Source organism: Arabidopsis thaliana (assembly GCF_000001735.4).
Source record: "Arabidopsis thaliana chromosome 1 sequence".
Lineage (NCBI taxonomy): Eukaryota > Viridiplantae > Streptophyta > Magnoliopsida > Brassicales > Brassicaceae > Arabidopsis > Arabidopsis thaliana.
The window spans coordinates 706,934-729,179 of record NC_003070.9 but is presented as its reverse complement, the minus strand read 5'-3'; the positions used below and the strand labels follow the sequence as shown (position 1 = coordinate 729,179).

The following is a 22,246-nucleotide window of genomic DNA, read 5'->3' as shown; positions in this document are numbered from 1 at the left end:
AACAATTTTTAAGATAATAAGAAATAATATATGTGATATATTGTATTAGCAGTATAAAAGAAATATAATAACTTAAATGAAATATGCATAACTACTAACAAAGTAACATATATATATTTCTTTATTTATGATAATTATTAAATAGTAATAATGTTTGAGGTGTGATAATAAATTATCTTAATATATACAAAACCATATGTTTGAGGTGTTGATGACATTTCTAGTTAATCAAAATTTGTGTTACTGTCTCGTCGTCATATATAAGGTTTATGTGGGCCTCATTTGTAAAAGAATTACTTAAAAGTGGGCTTTCACAAAAACATAGGACATGTTTTTAGACTTTTAACCTTTAAAGGTCCATTGGAATTTTTTTGTTGGCAACTCCTATATTAGAACTTAGTCCTAAATGATTATAGTCGTCACATACAAATATTGGTGTTTAGATATGACATGAATCAGACAAATGAAATACTATAATAATTGTTGGAAAATTGTTTTAGAAGCAGAATTCGGACCAAGTTCTATCTTTAATTTTTTTCTGAAAATATATCGTCTCTTTATCATCAGATGTTCTACTTTTGGTTGATGACTATTTACCACCAGTACTATAAGGTTTATTGTTTGTTTAACATACGCGACCTCTGCATTTTGATAGATAGATAAATATATGTTAGAATTTTCTCACAATGACATAGTTATATTTTTAAGAAATTCATATATAAATTAAATATGAATTTAAATATGTTTCGTATTATTATTAAAAAGACATAAAAGTTTTGGTCCAAAAAGTGTTTAAATTTTGCAAAGAGGGGATCACGTTTCGCAATCGTTCAGCAAACCTATACGAACACGTGGCATTCTCGTCCCGTGGGCTCTACTTGCGATTGTAGACGTGAACCTAGAAACTACATTGGCCCTTGTTTTTCTTAATAATTATAATTTAGGTCTCGTTTGTTTCAAAACCTTCATCCAGATCCATATTGCCGTTAATTTTTCTAATTTCTGTTGATATTGTGCTCACTAGATAATAACTTTTCACAAATATGGTTTACAAATTCTTTTTATGTTGTGTTGGCTCTCGTATTACAAAAAGAACCTAAACTGTATGCTAAATAAATTTATTTATTATTTTGGCATGAGGTAAATATATATACTATGTATAGGCTTAAAAGTAAAAACTAAGAAAGGTAAAAATTAACTTTAATTTTAAGTATGAGTTAAGTCTATTGTAAAAATTCAAAAGTAGCAATGTTTTTTTTTCCCTATCCATATGGAATTTATTTTATTAAAAATATAATAAAACAAAATAATATCCTAATGTGTATCTCTAAAACATCCTTATTTGACCATTTGTATATAAACTAACTCAAACAATTATATAAAATGATAGAGAAGATAGAGTCAACCTTTGTTACTTTCACGAACGAAATGTCAAAGGTATTCAAGTGTCCCTAGTTGATAATTTTATATGCGCCATTGTTTTGGTCTACAAAATTTAGCTGTGGGGTTTGCGATGCAAGACTAATTTGGGGGTCAAAATGGTAATGAAATATTGTAGTGGTTATAAAATAGTATAAAACAAAATTTCAAGGGCTAATAAAGTAATAAAATTGGAAATAATTTACGAAGGAGAAACAAACAGTATCGTGTTTTAGAGAGAGAAAGTGAGACGACTTGAGCGAGAAACAAGGCGCGGAGAGAGACGACGCCGTCAACAACACCAGAACAGAAAAAAAAAACAAAGAAAGAAGGAAGAAAAAAGAGAGAGAAGGAGATTTGATTTAATTTAAATTTTCTTTAAGGAAAAAAAAAACAAAAACAAAATCGCGTTTTTCCGCTAAGCTCTTTTTCTTCCCTTTTTGTCAAAATTTGGGTTTTTGCTCATTCTCGTGGAAGGAAAAAAGGGGATTTTTTCAAGTGTTTAGGGGTTCACAAATTGAAAATTTTGGATCTTAGATCTTTCTTCTTGCTACGAAACCCTAATTCGTCACATTGTATCAGCTCAATTTGATCTTAAAAAAAAAAGACTATTTTTTTCCTTTTTGGGTCTCCTTCTTCTTTCTTTCTTTAATTTGAATTCCTCAATTTAAGGATTGTGTGTTTTGTTTCCTTCTTGTGAACGAATGAGAGTTTTGGGTTGATCGCATTTTTAGGGTTGATTTTATTTATCTGATCGACGACTCGGATCTGAGGTGGGTCGTGTTTGGAGACCGAGTCAGGGTCTGGTCTGGTCTGGTGAGGTCGTCGTCTTCATCGGATGAAAGTTTCTGGGATCGAAAAGCACAACGATGAAATGGGCAACATTGCTTAAGGACATCAAGGAGAAGGTTGGATTAGCTCAATCCTCTGACTCCGACCCCTTTCCCGTTGACCTAACTGCTCCGCCCTCTTCTTCTTCTTCTTCCTCTTCTCCTTCTTTTACTTACCCCTCCTCTTCTTCTCTTCATCACTTCAACTTCTCTCCTTCAAGGTAATTTCTTCTTCTTTTCTCTTCTGCTTTTGCTTCATCTTGTTCCGATGTTGCGCATCGTTGCTGCTAGTTATAGCTTTGCTTTTTTATGTTTGTTTGGGGACCAGAGTTTAGATTGCTTTATTAGTGATCGACACCAACCAAGTTTCTTTTAGATTGCTTTATTGCAACATTTGTGGTGCTACGTTTTTTGTGATAAGATTGATAAATGAGAGTCAAAGGCTGCTGCTAACTCAATTGAAACAAAAATATAGTCTTTGAAGCTGCAACACTTTTCAATTGGATTCTCTAATTTTGTTGACTGATCGCTCTTGTTGTTGTTGTAAAACTATTGTTGATCCTCTCTTTACTCCTCTCCAAAGCAGAGATAACCATGAGTTGGAGCTGGACTTCAAGAGATTATGGGAAGAGTTTCGTTCATCTAGTTCTGAAAAGGTACTTACTTTGATAATCCATACTCTTGCACATGCGTTAGTGAACGCCTTACCTTTATTCTTGGAACAATATCTCTTCTTGTATTTTCTACACTGGATGGGCTTACAAAAGGCTAGAAATTTATTAGTGCTAATCGTTCATATGTCATGCAGGAGAAGGAGGCCGCCTTGAATTTGACCGTCGATATATTTTGTAGATTAGTGAAGCGGCACGCTAATGTAGATCAGTTAGTTACTATGTAAGCTATTCCTAACTCGTTTTCCCTTTTTGGTTGGATATACATTGAATTGGCGTTTGTTGTCACATGATTTGGATTTTTATGGTGGAAAATGCGTTTCTCAACCTGTATGTTCTCCCCTGTCTAGCTAGTCTTCTTCCATACCTCATATTTTATCCTTGTAGGTCAGACATGGTATAATCACCAATTTGAGAAATTTATTTTAATCGCAGGTTAGTAGAAACACATATATTCTCCTTTGTCATTGGGAGAGCATTTGTGACAGATATTGAAAAGTTGAAGATCGGCAGCAAGACAAGGTCACTGAATGTAGAGAAAGTATTAAGGTTCTTTTCAGATGTCACCAAGGTTTGCCTTTTCTTTCTGAATGTGCATCTTGACATGTCACCCTCTCTTCTCTATTTTTAATCCATGGTTTCTTCCTACAGGAGGGATTTAGTCCTGGTGCAAACCTCTTAACTGCTGTTGAAGTACTTGTATCTGGGGTACATTTTCGACTTTTTCCTGTGTCTTTCATCTTACTCACTCCATAAAATCTTGCAAAGCTCAATTTCTTATCGTCCAGGATCCTTACTCTTTGATGGTTTTATGCCTTATATTGTGTTGCCTCTTATGTGTTCTTTTCAGCCTATCGACAAACAATCACTACTGGATTCTGGGATATTCTGTTGTCTAATACACGTTCTCATTGCACTTCTAGCATATGATGAACTAAGCAAAAGTAAAATAACTGGTGACTTAGAAGTTGTATCAGCGGAAAAAGATGCTGGATACATAGTTCTCCAGACTAGACGACTTGAGGTTCTGTTTCAATTGTTTTTTTTCCAAATCATAATACGATTAGATATGTTATTCGACATTGTTTTGAGCTACATATGACAACCAAGTTTATATTACACAAATGCTTTATCAGCTTAATAAATAATAAATACTTTGTGCCCCTTCATTCGTGTAGGTGGAGGGTAGTGTTGTTCATATCATGAAAGCATTAGCAAGCAATCCTTCTGCTGCTCAGAGTTTGATTGAAGATGACTCTCTTGAGTCGCTTTTCAATATGGTTGCCAATGGCTCCATTACAGTTTTTTCTCAGTATAAAGAAGGTCTAGTTCCCCTCCATAACATACAACTTCACAGACATGCAATGCAGGTAATTTTTGCGCATCTATTTTAGAGCATCATGCTATGAAATGGAAAAATTCCGTGAACGGCTTTCTAGATGGACAAATTAAAACTGGATTGAATAATCTGATGCTTATACTTTCATTTGGCACCCTTTCGTGTCTCTTCCAGATCCTTGGACTTCTACTAGTCAATGACAATGGGAGCACAGCAAGATACATACGCAAGCACCATCTGGTACGCCAGTGAATTATGCAGACTGCCTGAGTGTAGTATATTGAGTCTCATGCATACTTTTAAGCTGACCGTGGGTATAGTTTATTCTTTTTGCTAATGTTGAAACTATGTGAGATTTCCGTGATAAAGAACGTGGTTATCAGGAAACTTATGTTGATTTCAGGATAGAAGCAAATTATAATTAAATGTTGTATGCTTATGTTTTAGTTTCATCAGAAGCATAGTGTTGCAAAATGATAATTGCAACAAGTCATTGAAAAATATATTCTAAATTTTTGAGTTCTCGTGCAGATAAAGGTGCTCTTGATGGCTGTCAAAGAATTTGATCCAAGTTGTGGTGACTCAGCCTACACTATGGGCATTGTGGACTTGTTACTTGAATGTGTAGAACTATCGTACAGACCTGGTAAATGTAGTCTACATAGCTCTAAATATGTTATGTCCGTATGAAAGAATGCTGCGTGAGAGTAGAACATTCAGTAGTCACATTATATATGTGGACATGTAAGCTAAAGCTGTTCTGATTATGGCTACTAATCTTTTTCATATTTGACTTTGTAGAGGCTGGTGGTGTTAGGCTCCGGGAGGACATACGTAATGCACACGGTTACCACTTTCTTGTTCAGTTTGCCCTGGTTCTATCTTCCTTGCCAAAAAATCCGATTTTTGTGTCCAGTAATCATGATAGTGGTTCCGATGACCCTGAAGTGTTTCATGATGGAGAAAATACAAACAGTACGGAAAATGCTGATTTTTCATCACAAAACTTTGCTCCATCGTTGTCAAGATTGCTTGATGTCCTCGTCACCCTGGCTCAGACTGGTCCAGCTGAGCCATCTGTAGGGAGGGCCTCACGGTCATCCCAAACGAAGCCAACTGGGCATAGCAGAAGTCGAACTTCATCTGTTGACAGTATATACGATGAGACATGGGAACAGGGAAGTGGTAAAGTTAAAGACCTGGAAGCTGTTCAAATGCTGCAAGATATCTTCCTGAAGGCAGAGAATAAGGATCTTCAGGCAGAAGTATTAAATAGAATGTTCAAGATATTCTCGAGCCACGTGGAAAACTATAGATTATGTCAGGAATTAAGAACCGTTCCATTGCTTGTCCTCAATATGGCTGGTTTTCCTTCCTCGCTGCAAGATATAATTCTCAAAATTCTTGAATATGCTGTCACAGTTGTGAATTGTGTTCCAGAGCAAGAATTGTTGTCACTTTGTTGCTTATTGCAACAGCCAATTACATCTCAGTTGAAGCACACCATACTTTCTTTCTTTGTGAAGCTCATATCTTTTGATCAACAATATAAGAAAGTCCTACGTGAAGTTGGTGTTTTGGAAGTCTTACAGGATGATTTGAAGCAGCACAAGCTTCTTATTGGTCCAGATCAGTATAGTGGAGTCTCTAGTCATTCAGATCGGAAGCCTAGCTCAGGTAGCTTCAGAAAGAACTTAGATACTAAAGATGCCATCATCTCATCACCAAAGTTGATGGAATCTGGGTCAGGAAAGTTACCTGTTTTTGAAGTTGACAACACTATTACTGTTGGTTGGGATTGTTTGATCTCTTTGTTAAAGAAAGCTGAGGCTAATCAGTCATCTTTTCGTGCGGCCAATGGGGTGGCGATTATTCTTCCTTTCTTGATATCTGATGCCCATCGAAGTGGCGTTTTGAGGATCTTATCATGTCTAATCACAGAAGACACTAAACAGGTAGCTTCTTTTTCTTGGATCAACTACGCCACTGTCAATTTTATTGCAAATTTGATGTGTTCGATTACATTGATGCCATCATAGGTATTTATTTTTCATAATTGGCAAACATCCCTAATTTACTTTTTCTTTCAATTACTGTCCAACTAGGTCCATCATGACGAATTAGGAGCTGTTGTCGATTTGTTAAAGAGTGGAATGGTCACTGGTATTTCTGGCCATCAATACAAGCTTCATGATGATGCGAAATGTGATACAATGGGTGCTCTATGGCGTATTGTTGGTGTTAATGGCTCTGCCCAAAGAGTCTTTGGCGAAGCCACTGGTTTCTCTCTTTTATTGACGACCCTTCATACTTTTCAAGGGAAAAGAGAGCACATGGATGAGTCTGACTTGACGGTTTACATCAAATTGTTTAAATATCTGTTTCGCCTTATGACAGCTGCAGTCTGTGAGAATGCTGTTAATAGGATGAAACTCCACGCTGTTATAACGTCTCAGACATTTTTTGAGCTTTTGGCGGAGTCTGGATTGCTGTGTGTTGAGTTGGAAAGGCAGGTTATACAGCTGTTGTTAGAACTTGCACTTGAAGTGGTGGTTCCCCCGTTTTTAACATCAGAGTCAACGGCCCTTGCTACTATACCAGAAAATGAAAACACAACTTTTGTTGTAACAACCCCATCGGGCCAGTTCAATCCTGACAAGGAGAGAATTTACAATGCAGGTGCGGTCAGAGTTCTGATCCGTTCTTTGTTGCTTTTTAGTCCAAAAATGCAGCTAGAATTTTTGAGACTTCTGGAAAGTCTTGCACGTGCCAGTCCATTCAATCAGGAAAACCTCACATCGATTGGTAAGAACCAGTCCATTCTTCAATCAATTTTATGATCCCTATCGCTTTTGGTCTTTCCGTTTTATCTCTCAACTTATCTCTTTCTCGTCATGAATTGTAATTGAACAGGTTGCGTGGAACTCTTGTTGGAGATCATTTACCCCTTTCTTGCGGGTTCATCTCCATTTCTTTCTTATGCTTTGAAGATTGTGGAAATTCTTGGAGCGTACAGGTAAAGAATGCCCTGCATTATTATTAAAAAATTTAAATATATTTCCAACGTTACTGCTTTCACTTTACTATCTGTTTTCTTAGTAAATAGTTTTTTTGTGTGTGTGTAGATTGTCCCCATCTGAGCTCCGAATGCTGTTTAGATATGTTTTGCAAATGAGGATTATGAATTCAGGTCATGCAATAGTTGGCATGATGGAAAAACTAATTCTCATGGAAGACACAGCCTTGGAACATCTATCTCTGGCTCCTTTTGTAGAATTGGATATGAGCAAAACTGGGCATGCTTCTGTTCAGGTGTCCCTGGGAGAAAGATCTTGGCCGCCTGCGGCTGGTTATTCATTTGTTTGTTGGTTCCAGTTTCGTAATTTTTTGACAACCCAAGGAAAAGAATCAGAAGCCTCTAAAGCTGGCGGTTCATCAAAGACGCGCATGACAAGTGCCCAACAACACGAGCAGAACATTTTCCGGATGTTTTCTGTTGGTGCTGTAAGCAATGAAAGTCCATTCTATGCAGAACTTTACTTTCAGGAGGATGGTATTCTGACCCTTGCCACTAGCAATTCACATTCTTTGTCGTTTTCTGGATTGGAGATTGAGGAGGGCAGGTGGCATCACCTTGCTGTTGTTCATAGTAAACCGAATGCTCTTGCTGGACTCTTCCAAGCTAGTGTTGCATATGTCTATCTTGATGGAAAACTAAGGCACACGGGTAAATTGGGGTACTCTCCTTCGCCTGTTGGAAAATCTTTGCAGGTAACAGTTGGAACTCCGGCTACTTGTGCCAGAGTTAGTGATCTGACATGGAAAACACGCTCATGTTATCTTTTTGAGGAGGTGCTCACATCAGGTTGCATTGGTTTCATGTACATTCTTGGTAGGGGGTACAAAGGTCTTTTCCAGGATGCAGACCTCTTACGCTTTGTGCCTAATCAGGCTTGTGGTGGGGGCAGCATGGCTATCCTGGACTCATTAGACACTGACATGACTTCATCGTCGAATGGACAAAAGTTTGATGGAAGCAATAGACAAGGTGACTCCAAGGCAGATGGCAGTGGAATTGTCTGGGATCTTGAGAGGTTGGGAAATCTTGCCTTTCAGTTACCTGGCAAGAAACTGATATTTGCATTTGATGGAACATGCTCGGAGTTCATCCGTGCGTCTGGAAATTTTTCACTCCTCAATCTGGTTGACCCATTGTCTGCTGCTGCTTCTCCAATTGGAGGTATATAGTAGTCTTAAAAACTCTTCTTCATTTTGTACATATTCATCTGAATCGATTTCATAATTTGATTCATTCTTCTTTTTCAAATGGTTCAGGAATACCACGTTTTGGGCGTCTGGTAGGAAATGTATCTATCTGCAGACAAAGTGTGATTGGTGATACTATCCGACCTGTGGGAGGAATGACTGTTGTACTTGCGCTTGTTGAGGCTGCCGAATCTAGAAATATGCTACATATGGCTCTTTCATTGCTTGCATGTGCGCTTCATCAAAACCCTCAAAATGTGAAGGATATGCAAACCATAAGGGGATATCATTTACTAGCTCTGTTTTTGCGTCCCAAAATGACCCTGTTTGACATGCAGTCTTTGGAGATATTTTTTCAAATTGCAGCATGCGAAGCTTTGTTTTCAGAGCCAAAAAAGTTGGAGAGTGTACAGAGTAATATTACTATGCCACCTACAGAGACTATATTCGAAAACAGTTACGAGGATCTTAGTCTTTCGAGGTTCCGGTACGATAGTTCCTCAGTTGGGTCTCATGGGGATATGGATGACTTTTCTGTTCCCAAGGATTCATTTAGCCATCTCTCTGAGCTAGAAACAGATATCCCTGTTGAAACTTCAAACTGCATTGTCTTATCCAACGCCGATATGGTTGAACATGTCCTTCTGGACTGGACCCTTTGGGTAACATCCCCTGTTTCCATCCAGATTGCTTTACTTGGTTTCCTGGAAAATTTGGTTTCAATGCATTGGTACAGGAATCACAATCTTACAATTCTGCGCAGAATCAATCTGGTAGAACATTTGTTAGTGACACTTCAGAGAGGTGATGTGGAAGTTCCGGTCCTAGAAAAATTAGTTGTTCTGCTAGGATGCATCTTAGAAGACGGATTCCTGACTTCTGAGCTTGAAAATGTCGTTAGGTTTGTGATTATGACATTTAACCCACCTGAAGTGAAGTCACGAAGCTCATTGTTGCGCGAATCAATGGGAAAGCATGTAATTGTGAGAAATATGCTTTTGGAAATGCTCATTGATCTTCAGGTAACCATTAAAGCAGAGGACCTTCTGGAGCTGTGGCATAAGATAGTCTCGTCAAAATTGATAACATACTTCCTCGATGAAGCTGTGCATCCTACTAGTATGAGGTGGATCATGACCCTTCTTGGTGTCTGTCTTGCTTCCTCTCCGAACTTTTCCCTTAAATTTCGAACAAGTGGAGGTTATCAGGGGCTGCTGCGGGTACTTCAAAACTTTTATGATTCCCCAGACATATATTACATACTGTTCTGCTTGATCTTTGGGAAACCTGTTTATCCAAGACTACCGGAAGTTCGAATGTTAGACTTTCATGCTCTAGTGCCAAATGATGGAAGCTATGTGGAGTTAAAGTTCATAGAACTGTTGGATTCAGTGGTGGCAATGGCTAAATCTACTTATGACAGGTTGATCATGCAATCAATGCTAGCCCACCAGTCTGGAAATCTTTCTCAGGTGAGTGCTAGTCTTGTGGCAGAGCTTATAGAGGGGGCAGAAATGACTGGGGAGCTTCAGGGGGAAGCTTTGATGCACAAAACATATGCGGCACGCTTGATGGGTGGCGAAGCGTCAGCTCCTGCTGCTGCAACGTCTGTTCTCCGTTTCATGGTTGACCTTGCAAAGATGTGCCCTCAATTTTCTACTGCTTGCAGACGTGCAGAATTTGTTGAAAATTGTGCTGATCTTTACTTCTCCTGTGTCAGGTTGGCATTACAGACCTACTGATATATGTTTCCACCGCCTAGTAAATATTGACGATATTTTTAGGTTTTTGAAAATAAATAAATTTTTCTGCATAGATTTTATCTTTCGTTGGACAGACTATGTGAACAGTATTTTGTTTTAGTTATCATATCTTGTTCAATGTCTGAGGGTCTTAGATAAGACCAGGATATTTTCATGATGTTGGATTTAGTGTGACCCTGCAAGATGTTTATTTGCATAACTTGCGCCTAAAGGCTATTTTGTGCTGTAGGGCTGCTTATGCTGTGAAGATGGCGAAACAGCTCTCTGTGAAGGCGGAAGAGAAGCATATAAATGATGCTGACGATAGCGGCTCACAAGGAAGCTTGCCTCATGATCAGGATCAGTCCACTAAAACCTCCATCAGTGTTGGAAGCTTCCCTCAAGGGCAGGTCAGTCTTGGTTCCGAAGACATGTCTTTACCTGCAAATTATGTGGTTAATGATAAGATGGAGAACATTCTTCCACCACCAACACAGGACACAAGTAAATCATTACAAGGTGTTGAAGATGTTAAGAAACAAGACGATCATCATGTTGGCCCTTCAGCTTCCAGTGAAAGGGACTTTCAAGATTTTACAGGTAATCCAGTTCAAGTTCAGGCAACAGATTCTCAGAGCTCTGCATCTTTCCCTATGATCGAGTCTCCCCTTTTATCTGAAAAATCAAGTCTCAAAGTCTCATTCACTCCATCACCATCTCCGGTTGTTGCACTTGCATCCTGGCTAGGCTCCAACTATAACGAATCTAAAAGTTCTACCTTGGGTTCTCCTTCCCTTGAATCTTATGTGTCTGTTAATGAAGTTGATGCATCTTCAGAGCGAAAGTCAGGCTCCCAAGGATCTTCGGCTGCCAATGCATTCTTCACAGTTAGCCCAAAACTTCTCCTTGAAACAGATGAAACTGGGTATGGTGGCGGGCCTTGTTCTGCTGGAGCGAGTGCTGTATTAGATTTTATGGCAGAGGCACTTGCTGACTTAGTGACTGAACAGATTAAAGCAGTACCGGTTCTGGAAAGCATATTGGAAATGGTTCCTTTCTATGTTGATCCTGAAAGTGTGCTGGTCTTTCAAGGCTTATGCCTTAGCAGGGTCATGAACTATCTTGAAAGGCGTCTCTTGCGTGATGATGAAGAGGACGAGAAAAAACTGGACAAGGCCAAATGGTCTGTGAATTTGGATGCATTTTGCTGGATGATAGTGGATCGTGTTTATATGGGTGCATTTTCTCAACCCGCTGGTGTTCTTAGGGCTCTAGAGTTCTTGTTATCGATGCTCCAATTAGCTAACAAAGATGGTAGGGTTGAAGAAGTCACTCCTTCAGGGAAAGGTCTTTTATCCCTTGGAAGAGCAACACGACAACTTGATGCTTATGTGCACTCAATCTTGAAAAACACAAATAGAATGGTATTATATTGTTTCCTGCCCTCGTTTTTGATAACTATCGGAGAGGAGGATCTACTATCCCAACTGGGTTTGCTTGTTGAATCTAAGAAGAGGCCATCTCCGAATCCAGCTACTGATGAATCTGGGATTGACATCTCAACAGTTTTGCAATTGTTGGTCGCAAACAGGAGAATCATATTCTGCCCAAGCAACCTTGATACTGATTTGAATTGCTGTTTGTGTGTGAATTTAATCTCCCTTCTCCTTGACCAAAGAAAGAGTGTGCAAAACATGTCACTTGATATTGTCAAATATTTGCTGGTACACCGAAGATCTGCACTTGAGGATTTGCTCGTCACTAAACCAAACCAAGGACAAAACTTTGATGTTCTACATGGGGGTTTTGATAAGTTGTTGACTGGAAATCTACCAGAATTCTTTAAGTGGCTTGAAAGCTCTGATAAGATTATTAACAAAGTACTGGAGCAATGTGCTGCAATTATGTGGGTACAGTACATAGCTGGCTCAGCAAAATTTCCCGGTGTTAGGATAAAAGGCATGGAAGGTCGTCGGAAGAGAGAGATGGGGAGAAAATCACGAGATATGTCAAAGTTAGACCTAAAACATTGGGATCAGTTGAATGAACGAAGATATGCGCTAGAAGTATTGCGTGATGCCATGTCTACTGAGCTTAGAGTAGTTCGGCAAAACAAATATGGTTGGATACTTCATGCTGAGAGTGAGTGGCAAACTCATCTCCAGCAGCTTGTACATGAGCGTGGGATATTCCCAATGCGAAAATCCAAAGGGACTGAAGATCCTGAATGGCAGCTCTGTCCGATTGAAGGTCCATACAGAATGCGCAAAAAGCTTGAACGATGTAAGCTAAAAATTGATAGCATCCAGAATGTTCTTGATGGAAAGTTGGAACTTGGAGAAATTGAGCTTCCCAAAGTCAAAAATGAAGATGGACCAGTTATTTCTGACACAGATTCCGAGCCACCTTTCCTACTCAGTGAACTCTATGATGAGTCGTTTTTGAAAGAGTCTGATGATTTTAAAGATGTCGCTTCCGCCAGAAATGGATGGAATGATGATAGAGCTAGCAGTACAAACGAAGCAAGTCTTCATTCTGCTCTTGATTTTGGTGGAAAATCTAGTATAGCTTCTGTGCCCATAACAGACACCACACATGTGAAATCTGAGACTGGCTCTCCAAGACATTCATCCTCTGCTAAAATGGATGAAACTAATGGCCGGGAGGAAAAATCAGAGAAGGAACTGAATGATGATGGTGAATATTTGATTAGACCTTATCTTGAGCATCTTGAAAAGATTCGGTTCAGATACAACTGTGAGAGAGTTGTTGATCTCGACAAGCATGATGGAATCTTCTTAATAGGGGAATTCTGTCTGTATGTGATAGAAAACTTTTACATTGACGAAGATGGGTGTATTTGTGAGAAGGAATGCGAAGATGAGTTATCCGTTATTGATCAAGCGTTGGGTGTGAAAAAAGATGTCTCTGGAAGCTCGGATTTCCATTCCAAGTCTAGCACATCATGGACTACAACAGTGAAAACAGGAGCAGTAGGGGGAAGAGCATGGGCATATGGTGGTGGTGCTTGGGGAAAAGAAAAAATGTGCATGACTGGTAACTTGCCGCATCCTTGGCGTATGTGGAAGCTTAATAATGTTCATGAAATTTTGAAACGTGATTACCAGCTGCGTCCGGTTGCTATTGAGATATTTAGCATGGATGGGTGTAATGATCTCCTTGTGTTCCACAAGAAAGAGAGGGAAGAAGTTTTCAAAAATCTGGTTGCCATGAATCTTCCAAGGAACAGCATGTACGGTACCATCGTTCTTTTCATCTTGTTTCTTTTTATCCTCTCTACTGGATTGAACACAATGCGTTTGTTTCTTTTTTTACATTTTATTGCTGTTTATTTTTCTCTAGTAAAATGAATAAATCTGTCAATCTATTCACATAGTTAGCATGGGTGGGTCTCTTTTTTAAAGCTTAGTTTGAGTAGTGTTTAAGGTTTCTATTCTCTATTAGTTTGTTTACTAGCATCCTTGAATGGTGTTTCTATTTCTTTGCCGTAGTACTCATGTGGATTATTATAGATGAGATTTTCTGTCTTCATTGATCTGCGAAAGTGTAATTTATTCTTTTTTATTGTTTTCCTAGGCTCGACACAACCATTTCAGGATCAGCTAAACAGGAAAGTAACGAGGGAGGCCGGCTTTTCAAATTAATGGCGAAGTCTTTCTCGAAAAGATGGCAAAATGGAGAAATCAGCAATTTCCAATACCTAATGCATCTCAATACCTTAGCAGGACGTGGATACAGTGATCTCACACAGTATCCTGTATTTCCGTGGGTTCTAGCAGATTATGATAGCGAGAGTCTTGATTTTTCAGATCCAAAAACATTCCGCAAGCTTCACAAACCAATGGGTTGCCAGACACCTGAAGGAGAAGAAGAATTTAGAAAACGGTTTGTGATGTGCATTTAAACTTTGTATAGTGAATGTGTCCCTCGTGTTCATTGTCATACATCAATTTTTTTCTTGTTAATTCGCTATGGTTTCATGATATCATAGTTGTATCTAATTTTTGCTTTTCCTGCTCGATTTCAGATATGAGAGCTGGGATGACCCCGAGGTTCCAAAATTTCATTATGGTTCTCACTATTCAAGTGCTGGAATTGTTCTGTTTTACCTTATTCGCCTCCCACCATTCAGTTCTGAAAATCAGAAGCTCCAGGGCGGTCAGTTTGATCATGCTGATAGACTCTTCAATAGTATTAAAGATACTTGGCTAAGTGCAGCAGGAAAGGGAAATACTTCAGACGTGAAAGAACTAATTCCTGAATTCTTCTACATGCCCGAGTTTTTGGAAAATAGATTCAGCCTTGATCTGGGTGAAAAACAGTCAGGAGAGAAGGTTTGTGCCAGTTCAAAGTCATTCAGTGGTGTTTAAATTTACAACTTTCCTCTCATGTTGACATGATACACATATATTTGCTGCATAATTTCAGGTTGGTGATGTCTTTTTACCTCCTTGGGCTAGAGGTAGTGTTCGTGAGTTCATCCTCAAACACAGAGAAGCGTTGGAGTCAGACTATGTCTCAGAGAATTTGCATCATTGGATAGATCTCATATTTGGGTACAAACAGAGAGGAAAGGTACATTACACAATATTTTCCCTTTGCTGCTAGTCAAGTAGAATGCAGAAATCAAAGTATTGTTATGTTATTTACTTTTCCTTTTCCTTTTATGAAATGTTTATTCTCAGGCTGCAGAAGAAGCTGTGAATGTTTTCTATCATTACACATACGAAGGAAATGTTGATATTGATGCAGTTACCGACCCCGCAATGAAAGCTTCTATACTAGCGCAGATTAATCATTTTGGGCAAACTCCTAAACAACTATTCCCGAAAGCTCATGTCAAAAGAAGAACAGACAGAAAAATTCCTCTCCACCCTCTGAAACACTCGATGCATCTAGTTCCTCACGAAATACGTAAATGCTCATCTTCTATAAGCCAGATCATTACTTTCCACGACAAGGTACTCGTTGCTGGAGCCAACTGTTTCCTGAAACCTAGAGGCTATACCAAATACATAACATGGGGATTCCCAGACAGGAGCTTGAGATTTATGAGCTATGATCAGGACAAACTGCTATCAACCCATGAAAATCTCCATGAAAGCAACCAGATTCAGTGTGCTGGTGTAAGTCACGATGGGCGCATTGTGGTCACTGGAGCAGAGGATGGTTTAGTGTGCGTGTGGAGAGTAAGCAAGGATGGTCCACGTGGTTCACGGCGTTTACGGTTAGAGAAAGCCCTATGTGCTCACACAGCTAAAGTCACATGTCTACGTGTAAGCCAACCGTACATGATGATTGCAAGTGGGTCAGACGACTGTACAGTCATCATATGGGATCTCAGTTCATTGAGTTTTGTGAGGCAGCTTCCTGACTTCCCAGTTCCCATTTCAGCAATCTACATAAACGACCTTACTGGGGAAATTGTAACCGCTGCTGGAACTGTCCTTGCGGTTTGGAGCATCAATGGCGATTGCCTTGCTGTGGCTAACACATCGCAGTTACCATCTGATTCGGTATTATCAGTAACAGGCTCAACATCTTCCGACTGGCTTGAGACAAGCTGGTATGTAACTGGTCATCAGAGTGGAGCAGTTAAAGTATGGCGGATGATTCATTGTACTGATCCGGTGAGTGCCGAGAGCAAAACAAGTAGTAGCAACAGAACAGGAGGGCTGAATTTGGGTGATCAAGTGCCAGAATACAAGTTGATTCTACACAAGGTGTTGAAATTCCACAAGCAACCAGTCACCGCGCTCCATCTCACAAGCGACCTGAAGCAGTTACTAAGCGGTGATTCAGCTGGACAGTTACTTTCATGGACAGTACCAGATGAGACATTAAGAGCTTCAATGAAACAAGCTTCATTAAAACAGGCTTCATTAAAACAGGCTTCACTGAAACAGGCTTCATCGGTTTAGAATCCAAAGCAGAGACCAGTAAATCCCCTTTTGGTTTCTCTGACTAGAATCGAAAGAGCTGGCCAGGGAACTTAAGGACAGGACCACGTAGGAGGAAGCAGACCAAAGTCTGAACATAGTGTTGTCTCCGAAAGAGAGTATAGCGAGCCACTCTCAACTCTGTTTTGTTGGTGAGTTTTCAGGTTTGAGAAGGAGAAGGAGAAGAGGTTTGGTTTGAGAATTTGTGTAAATAGATGAAAAGATTACAAGCTTTTTACAGGGAAGTGTGTGTACTGTGTACAGTATTGTATTTTTGCGGCCTCTTTTTTTGTATTCTTTACGTAAAATTATTTCTTCTTGAAAACACATTGAAGAAATAGCAGAAGCTGGGCATATTAGTATTTACAGAGCCCCATCTGAATCTGTATTTTCTCAGATGCAATTCTTGCATTATTTTTATAGTTTGTAACCTTTTTGTATTCTTCATGTTTTGCTTCAATGTCAATGGTAATTTTTGTTGTTCTTGAGTGAGAAAGAGAGATGGTTTGTTGGAATCTCATATATCAAGTATATGATATATTTAGTAGATCAACAAGTAAACAAAAGACAACATACCACAGAGAAGAAAAGAAATACGACCCGTAATTATATAATTCAACGAGATTATTTTTTGCTGTCAAATGCTTAAAGAATAATTTTTTCTAAATACTACATCTTAATTTACTAGAGTAATATGTGTTTATCTTGTATTATATATGTGATATTTATGTTTCTTCATATAATAATGATTTTATAGCTAATTCAAATTGATATAAATGATATTTTAACTTTTGCAGATTTTTACCGGAAAAAATAAGATTAGATACCATTTTAAACACTTTAACCATTCAGCCTTTTGAAAAGATCTATGATCATAAATTGAAAGAGAGAGAGAGAACAATATCTTCCAAAAGATAGAAACATGAGAATTGTCTAAATTCTTCATTGTTTTCTCGTTTTAACTTTCCTAGAAAGGACTGTCTTTACCGGAGAAAAGGGTCTTTTTAATAAAAAGAGAAAGAAATATTTTTAATAAAAGATAGAGACAAAATAAAATACAGGCATTCAAGGCCATATATATATATACTTTGGAGACGTCAATTACTGGCCTTAGAAAATTAAAACAGAGAAACCTGCAACAAAATTTCTGCCAAAAACTCTTCTTCTACCCAAAAAAAAAACAAAAGATATGAACACTAAGCTATCACTTTCTCAGACCAAAATCTTCACTTTCACAACTTGGTTCAACGATACTCGAAGTGGCTTAGATAGACGCTCAAGCATTTCCCCGACTCTCTGTTCAAAGCCCGTCTACTCCGGAAAACTCAAGGCTGCAAAAGAGACAGCAAGAATCGAGACATCGAATACGAAGAATGCGAGTATTGAGGACAGCTTCTTCTCGAAAATTGCAATTAATTATCTATCAAAGAATCTTCAAGACGCAGCTGGTTCGTAGCTCTCATCTATTCTTTGATCTTTGCTTGTTTAGTGCATTAAAAAGATTTATACTTATTGAGAAAGAAATCTGAGAAATTTCTCATCAGGGATTAGTAGTAGCAGTAAGAGTACCGATTATGATAGGTTAGTGGATACGGCAACTAGGGTTTCGCGTAACTTTGACACCAAGCAACAACATGAGTTTGTTCTTAGCTCTTTGGACAGAGCATTACCGACAGTAATAAGCTCCTTGGTAAGTTCTTATGGATTAATTTAGATCAAGTAGTCAGCAAACTATGGACATATTTAACATTTCTTTCTGAATTTACAGATCAAAATGGCATTTCCACCTTCAAAAGTCTCGAGGGAGCTCTTCGCTCTATTCACGACAATATCTTTCGCTTGGCTTGTTGGACCTTCAGAGGTAAGAGACCCTAGTAGTTTTGTCTTTGTGAGTTGAAATTATCTCAAAATTTTCATGGAGAACTTTATTGCCAAGGTGAGGGAGACTGAGGTTAATGGAAGAAAAGAGAAGAGTGTTGTGTACATAGAGAAGTGCAGGTTAAGTGTAATCTCTCTATTTGGTCCCACCTTTGATCATTAAGCTTCAGACAAATATCAAACAATCATTACATTACAACAACCACCAACCGGTAATTTCACTGTTGAGATTTGTCACCTATATCATGTACTTGACTGTTGTTCAATTTGTAGGTTTCTTGAACAGTCAAATTGTGTTGGCATGTGCACTCATATTTGTAAAATTCCATCCCAAATCTTCATCAAAAACTCACTGGGAATGCCTATCTACATGGAGCCCGGTACTACGCTAAATCTCATTCGCTTTACTTATACTGTAAATCGCAATCACTGAAACTGGAAGATTTGGGCTTTAATAGAACAGTTGATAGTAAAACTTAATAATAGTAATGAAGAATATAGTAGCCTGCACTTCTCAACTTGTGGAAGCTTAATGTGATCTTTAGGGGTCCCATTGATTCACCACTAAGGACACCATTAAGTACAAGTAGACCCACATTAAGTCTTCAAGCTGAATAATGATGTGTGATCATTCTTTCTAAGAAGTCAACGTTTTGACTTAAGACACAAGCAATCATTTTCATTTTTCTAATAGAGACAAATGTGACAACACTAATTAGCATCTGTATTGAGTTTTTGCAGATTTTAATGATCTTAGCTGTAAAATGATGTTTGGTCGGGAGCCTCCAGAGATCGAAGATGATCCTGCTATGAAACAACCATGCTTTGAATTCTGTAAGAATGAAACCCTTTTGTGATCCTCTAATGTCAAATATTCGACATCTTCTTAAACAAGAGATTTGGGAATCGTTACCAATGAAAATTCTCTGTTTTTGCAGGCAAATCAAACAAAAGCTACGGTGTGAAGCATTAGAACTAGTACTAGAGCGATTAGATAAATTGTGATATCAAAACATATTTAAGTTTTTCTTTTAAAGTCATACCAGAGATTACAATTACAGAAGCAAACCTCACAAATGCCTCAAATGAATATTTGACCCAAGAACAAAAAAAAGAAATTTGCAAAAAGATTAGTAGATCTATTAGACCAAACTGTTTGGTAGACAACAAAAAAGCTGTCACAACTCAAGGAGAGCTTCTTCTATGGGGCACAATCAATATTGAGGTGTGTAAGAGTAAGGTTGGTTTTGGTTTTGCCTTAGATTCATATGTCCTTGTCTTCCGTCTCTAGAGTATTGATCCCACATCATCTGTTCTTCCATCAACATCCTCTGTTTCTTCTCCATATCATTCATCTGCACATATGCTGGCGGCGCAACCTCCAATGACGCTGCAAATGGATCCATGGGAACCGGACTGTTAATGTTTCCGGCGTTTCCATTAGCCGTTGATGGTGCTGGAAGTGCCAGCATAGTTGCTGTAATCAATAGAATATTCATGTCAAATCATCAGAATGCAAACTGAAACAGAGCAAAATTTATAACTAAAAACAGAGCAAAAAATTCTAAGAAGTTTAAGAACAGAGCAAAGTAATGTTTGTTTAAAACCTGCTGGTCTTCCTGCAGAACCAAATGCCATACTGCTCGCGCTTCCGCTGGCTCCATAAGCCGTCGATGTTTTCACGGCAGCGTTTACAGCGCCGTGCTGATACATTCCGTTAAGCAACAACATATCAAAGCCTCCTCCGAGTTCTGACTTTTGTCCTGACAAGTTTGTAGCTGTTTGCACCAAAGCTGTTTCCCAATCCGCAGAATCATCCTTAAACGCTTCCCATCCTGGACCAGACTCTGAACCAGAACCGCTTGCGTATGGCCCGTCAAATAAAGCCAACGCTAAGCTATCTCCAGCTTGTCCTGCTTCACCGCCGTTTGTATTCCCAAGATCAAGTAAATCACCCATTTCTTCTTGTTTCTTCTCTATGATCACTTCTTCCTTTGCTTCTTCCTCAGGTTTTACGTCATCTTCTTCTTTTGGTGGAGGTTCAGGTAAGGCCTTTATTGCGTTCATATCTTCTTGCTCTTCATTTACTTCCTCTGTTCTCGCTTCATCATCATCTTCATCGGCTTCAGATTTAACAGATTTTGATTGCTTGGTGTGTTCTAAAGCAGATTTGTCTCTTATAAACTCATCCATGAGATCAAGCTTCTTCTGTGTGATCTTCTCTATCTCTGGATACTCAGAAGACCGTGCGATCCCCATGTTCTTACACCAAGAGTAGAACTGATCGAGCTCTTCGAATTGTTTCGAGACCCGGCAGAAAATGTCATAGACCTTGATCGAATCAGGAATATCTAACTCCATGAATCGTTCAATCAAAATCCCCATTATCTCTGTTACATCGTAATATATCTGAAAACTCTCCTTCACTATCGGATACAGAGCCACAATCACAACTCTGTTGTTCCTCGCATTACCTGTTAACAAAATAACATTGGTCCTTATATAAATTTTTATCCAAGAAACAAACACACACAGAGAAAGAAATCTTGAGACGCAAGTTATTACCTGTTGGGCGACAAGCCAAGAAACGGTCAAGAAGTTGCTGCAAATGTTGGATTCTGATGAAAATCTGCTCTGTTTTCATCTCGGCGATCGGTTGTGACCTGACCACGATAGCCGTGGAGAGATCTGCCGCAGCTTGATCCTGTTCTTCTTCGTCAGCTTCTCCTCCAACGCAGTAAACTCCACGTTTCCCGTGTCTCGCTTGCATCCTCAAAAATTGCAATGAAAAAAAAAAAAAAACCGCATATCTTAGATATCATTCAAATTACATAAATAACTTGAAATCCCGAATCGGAACCTGGATCAAGCACAAGAACTCTTACCTGAAATCAAGCCTTTCGTCAAGGTACAATGCGTAAGTCCTGACAAACGCAGAGTAGTCCCAAGAATTAGACCTCGAAACATCCCTAAAATCAGACATATTGAGAAGCCTTGTTCCACGGCGAGTGGCGAAGAAGATCTCTTGCTCGTAGGCTTGATCTCCTTCTCCTAAGAGCCTTTGGATCAAAATCAAGGTTTTGAGGGCAACGGTCCAGCATTTGGTTTTATTAAGGCGTCTCGAAAGCGTGCTAACGCAAGCGTTGATGTAACTGCGTGAGTAAGAAGTTAGGCTAAGAATCTCTCTAATGTATTTCTCTTCTGCTGGAAACTCTTCGTGACGAGTGGCTTTGACGATGGCTACGTCAAGTTCAGATAAAGAAGCGCTTCGACCATTGACTTTGGCTAGACCGACGCTGGTTTGGTCCTTTACGGCTCCTATGGCTCGTTTAAACTTACTCGAACCCATTTTTATTCTGATTAGTTAGTAAATTTGTATTAAAGACAAAAAAAAGAAAAGAAAATATGTAAAAGAAAAGATTTGAAGAGAGAAAAGGGAAGAACGAGGCTTGTTTTTATTTTGTTTTTGTTTTTCCTCGTCGTTTCCTTTTTTCTCCTCTGTTTCTTGTTTAGTTTTGTTTTGTTTCTTCTTCTTCTTCTTCTATGTTTTTGTTTGTTTGTTTCGTCAATGTAGTTTCTTTGTTGTTCGTCGATTATTCACCATCTAAAGTCGCCGAGGTTATTGGAGGCTTTGTCCGGTGAGAAATATGGCCACGTGGCAAAAAATTAACTTATTGTTTGACGGGTCAACTGAAATTTAGTTTGCATTTGCCATTAATGGGTAAGGAGAAGAGTACTGATTAAAGAGGAAAAAACTTTCTTCTAATTTGTAAAAAAAAATACACCAAGCTTTTTTCTTATGGATTGGAAGCCCAAGATTGAATTATGGAATCCAACAAATCAAAATCGATCCAAGCCCATTTCTGCTGACATATTTTTTACTCGTATTATATTCAGAAATGCCACAATTTTGTTTTGTGAAAAATAGAAAAACCCTTGTCTCTCAAAATGGAAAACGAGTCGGACAACGGTTCAGCACTAAGGAGAAGCAAGTTGTAATACCATATGGCAAAATGAAACGTGTCATTTTTATATTGGATATTAGAAACTTTACTCCATGAGTGCTAAATTTCGGAAAAAACGACAAAGACAGATTTTTTTAAAAAAATCTTATTTTCTACCACTAACGAGATGACGACGA

At 38.7% G+C, this 22,246-nt stretch overlaps 3 protein-coding genes across 7 annotated transcripts; 2 read left to right on the top strand and 1 right to left on the bottom strand.

Annotated features, from left to right (window-relative positions):
- Window positions 1-1,626: 1,626 nt before the first annotated feature.
- Window positions 1,627-16,740, top strand: SPI (BEACH-DOMAIN HOMOLOG A1; the record flags this gene model as incomplete). Of its 4 annotated transcripts, none has more annotated exons than NM_001331382.1 (20): window positions 1,627-2,470; window positions 2,836-2,905; window positions 3,058-3,143; window positions 3,356-3,491; window positions 3,572-3,628; window positions 3,771-3,944; window positions 4,099-4,290; window positions 4,434-4,499; window positions 4,791-4,905; window positions 5,061-6,214; window positions 6,365-7,064; window positions 7,173-7,275; window positions 7,385-8,499; window positions 8,595-10,245; window positions 10,518-10,677; window positions 10,765-13,520; window positions 13,865-14,173; window positions 14,316-14,622; window positions 14,717-14,863; window positions 14,974-16,723. In NM_001331382.1, the coding sequence occupies 20 exons, from the start codon at window positions 2,289-2,291 to the stop codon at window positions 16,207-16,209; spliced, it is 10,716 nt and encodes a 3,571-aa protein (NP_001322128.1). In that variant the 3' UTR covers window positions 16,210-16,723. The 4 variants fall into 4 exon arrangements, with proteins under 4 accessions (NP_001322128.1, NP_001322129.1, NP_001322130.1 ...); NM_001331383.1 differs by having other exon boundaries at window positions 2,023-2,470; window positions 2,833-2,905; window positions 14,974-16,707; NM_001331381.1 differs by having other exon boundaries at window positions 1,640-2,470; window positions 10,518-13,520; window positions 14,974-16,740.
- Window positions 16,741-17,322: 582 nt separating this feature from the next.
- On the top strand, window positions 17,323-19,162 carry D27 (beta-carotene isomerase D27-like protein). Of its 2 annotated transcripts, NM_100187.3 has the most exons (7): window positions 17,323-17,675; window positions 17,772-17,917; window positions 17,996-18,088; window positions 18,164-18,225; window positions 18,379-18,485; window positions 18,847-18,939; window positions 19,044-19,162. In NM_100187.3, exons 1-7 carry the CDS (start codon window positions 17,417-17,419, stop codon window positions 19,076-19,078), a joined length of 795 nt encoding a protein of 264 aa, NP_563673.1. In that variant the 5' UTR covers window positions 17,323-17,416; the 3' UTR covers window positions 19,079-19,162. The 2 variants fall into 2 exon arrangements, with proteins under 2 accessions (NP_563673.1, NP_973748.1); NM_202019.2 differs by having other exon boundaries at window positions 18,164-18,485; window positions 19,044-19,117.
- AT1G03050 (ENTH/ANTH/VHS superfamily protein) lies at window positions 19,139-21,695 on the bottom strand. Its single transcript, NM_100186.3, has 4 exons — window positions 20,991-21,695; window positions 20,671-20,876; window positions 19,713-20,579; window positions 19,139-19,582 (listed from the first exon to the last, which is right to left on the bottom strand). The coding sequence occupies exons 1-4, from the start codon at window positions 21,452-21,454 to the stop codon at window positions 19,320-19,322; spliced, it is 1,800 nt and encodes a 599-aa protein (NP_171804.1). The 5' UTR covers window positions 21,455-21,695; the 3' UTR covers window positions 19,139-19,319.
- Window positions 21,696-22,246: the final 551 nt, after the last annotated feature.

What these genes read in the sequence shown, in the direction of transcription:
- D27 (NM_100187.3), top strand. Translation starts at nt 17,417, where the DNA reads ATGAACACTAAGCTATCACTTTCTCAGACCAAAATCTTCACTTTCACA. An exon ending in GCCTATCTACATGGAGCCCG is followed by an intron (nt 18,486 to 18,846) that starts GTACTACGCTAA and finishes GAGTTTTTGCAG; the next exon opens with ATTTTAATGATCTTAGCTGT. An exon ending in ACAACCATGCTTTGAATTCT is followed by an intron (nt 18,940 to 19,043) that starts GTAAGAATGAAA and finishes CTGTTTTTGCAG; the next exon opens with GCAAATCAAACAAAAGCTAC.
- AT1G03050 (NM_100186.3), bottom strand. Translation starts at nt 21,454, where the DNA reads ATGGGTTCGAGTAAGTTTAAACGAGCCATAGGAGCCGTAAAGGACCAA. An exon ending in GACGAAAGGCTTGATTTCAG is followed by an intron (nt 20,877 to 20,990) that starts GTAAGAGTTCTT and finishes GCAATTTTTGAG; the next exon opens with GATGCAAGCGAGACACGGGA. An exon ending in CTTGGCTTGTCGCCCAACAG is followed by an intron (nt 20,580 to 20,670) that starts GTAATAACTTGC and finishes TTTTGTTAACAG; the next exon opens with GTAATGCGAGGAACAACAGA.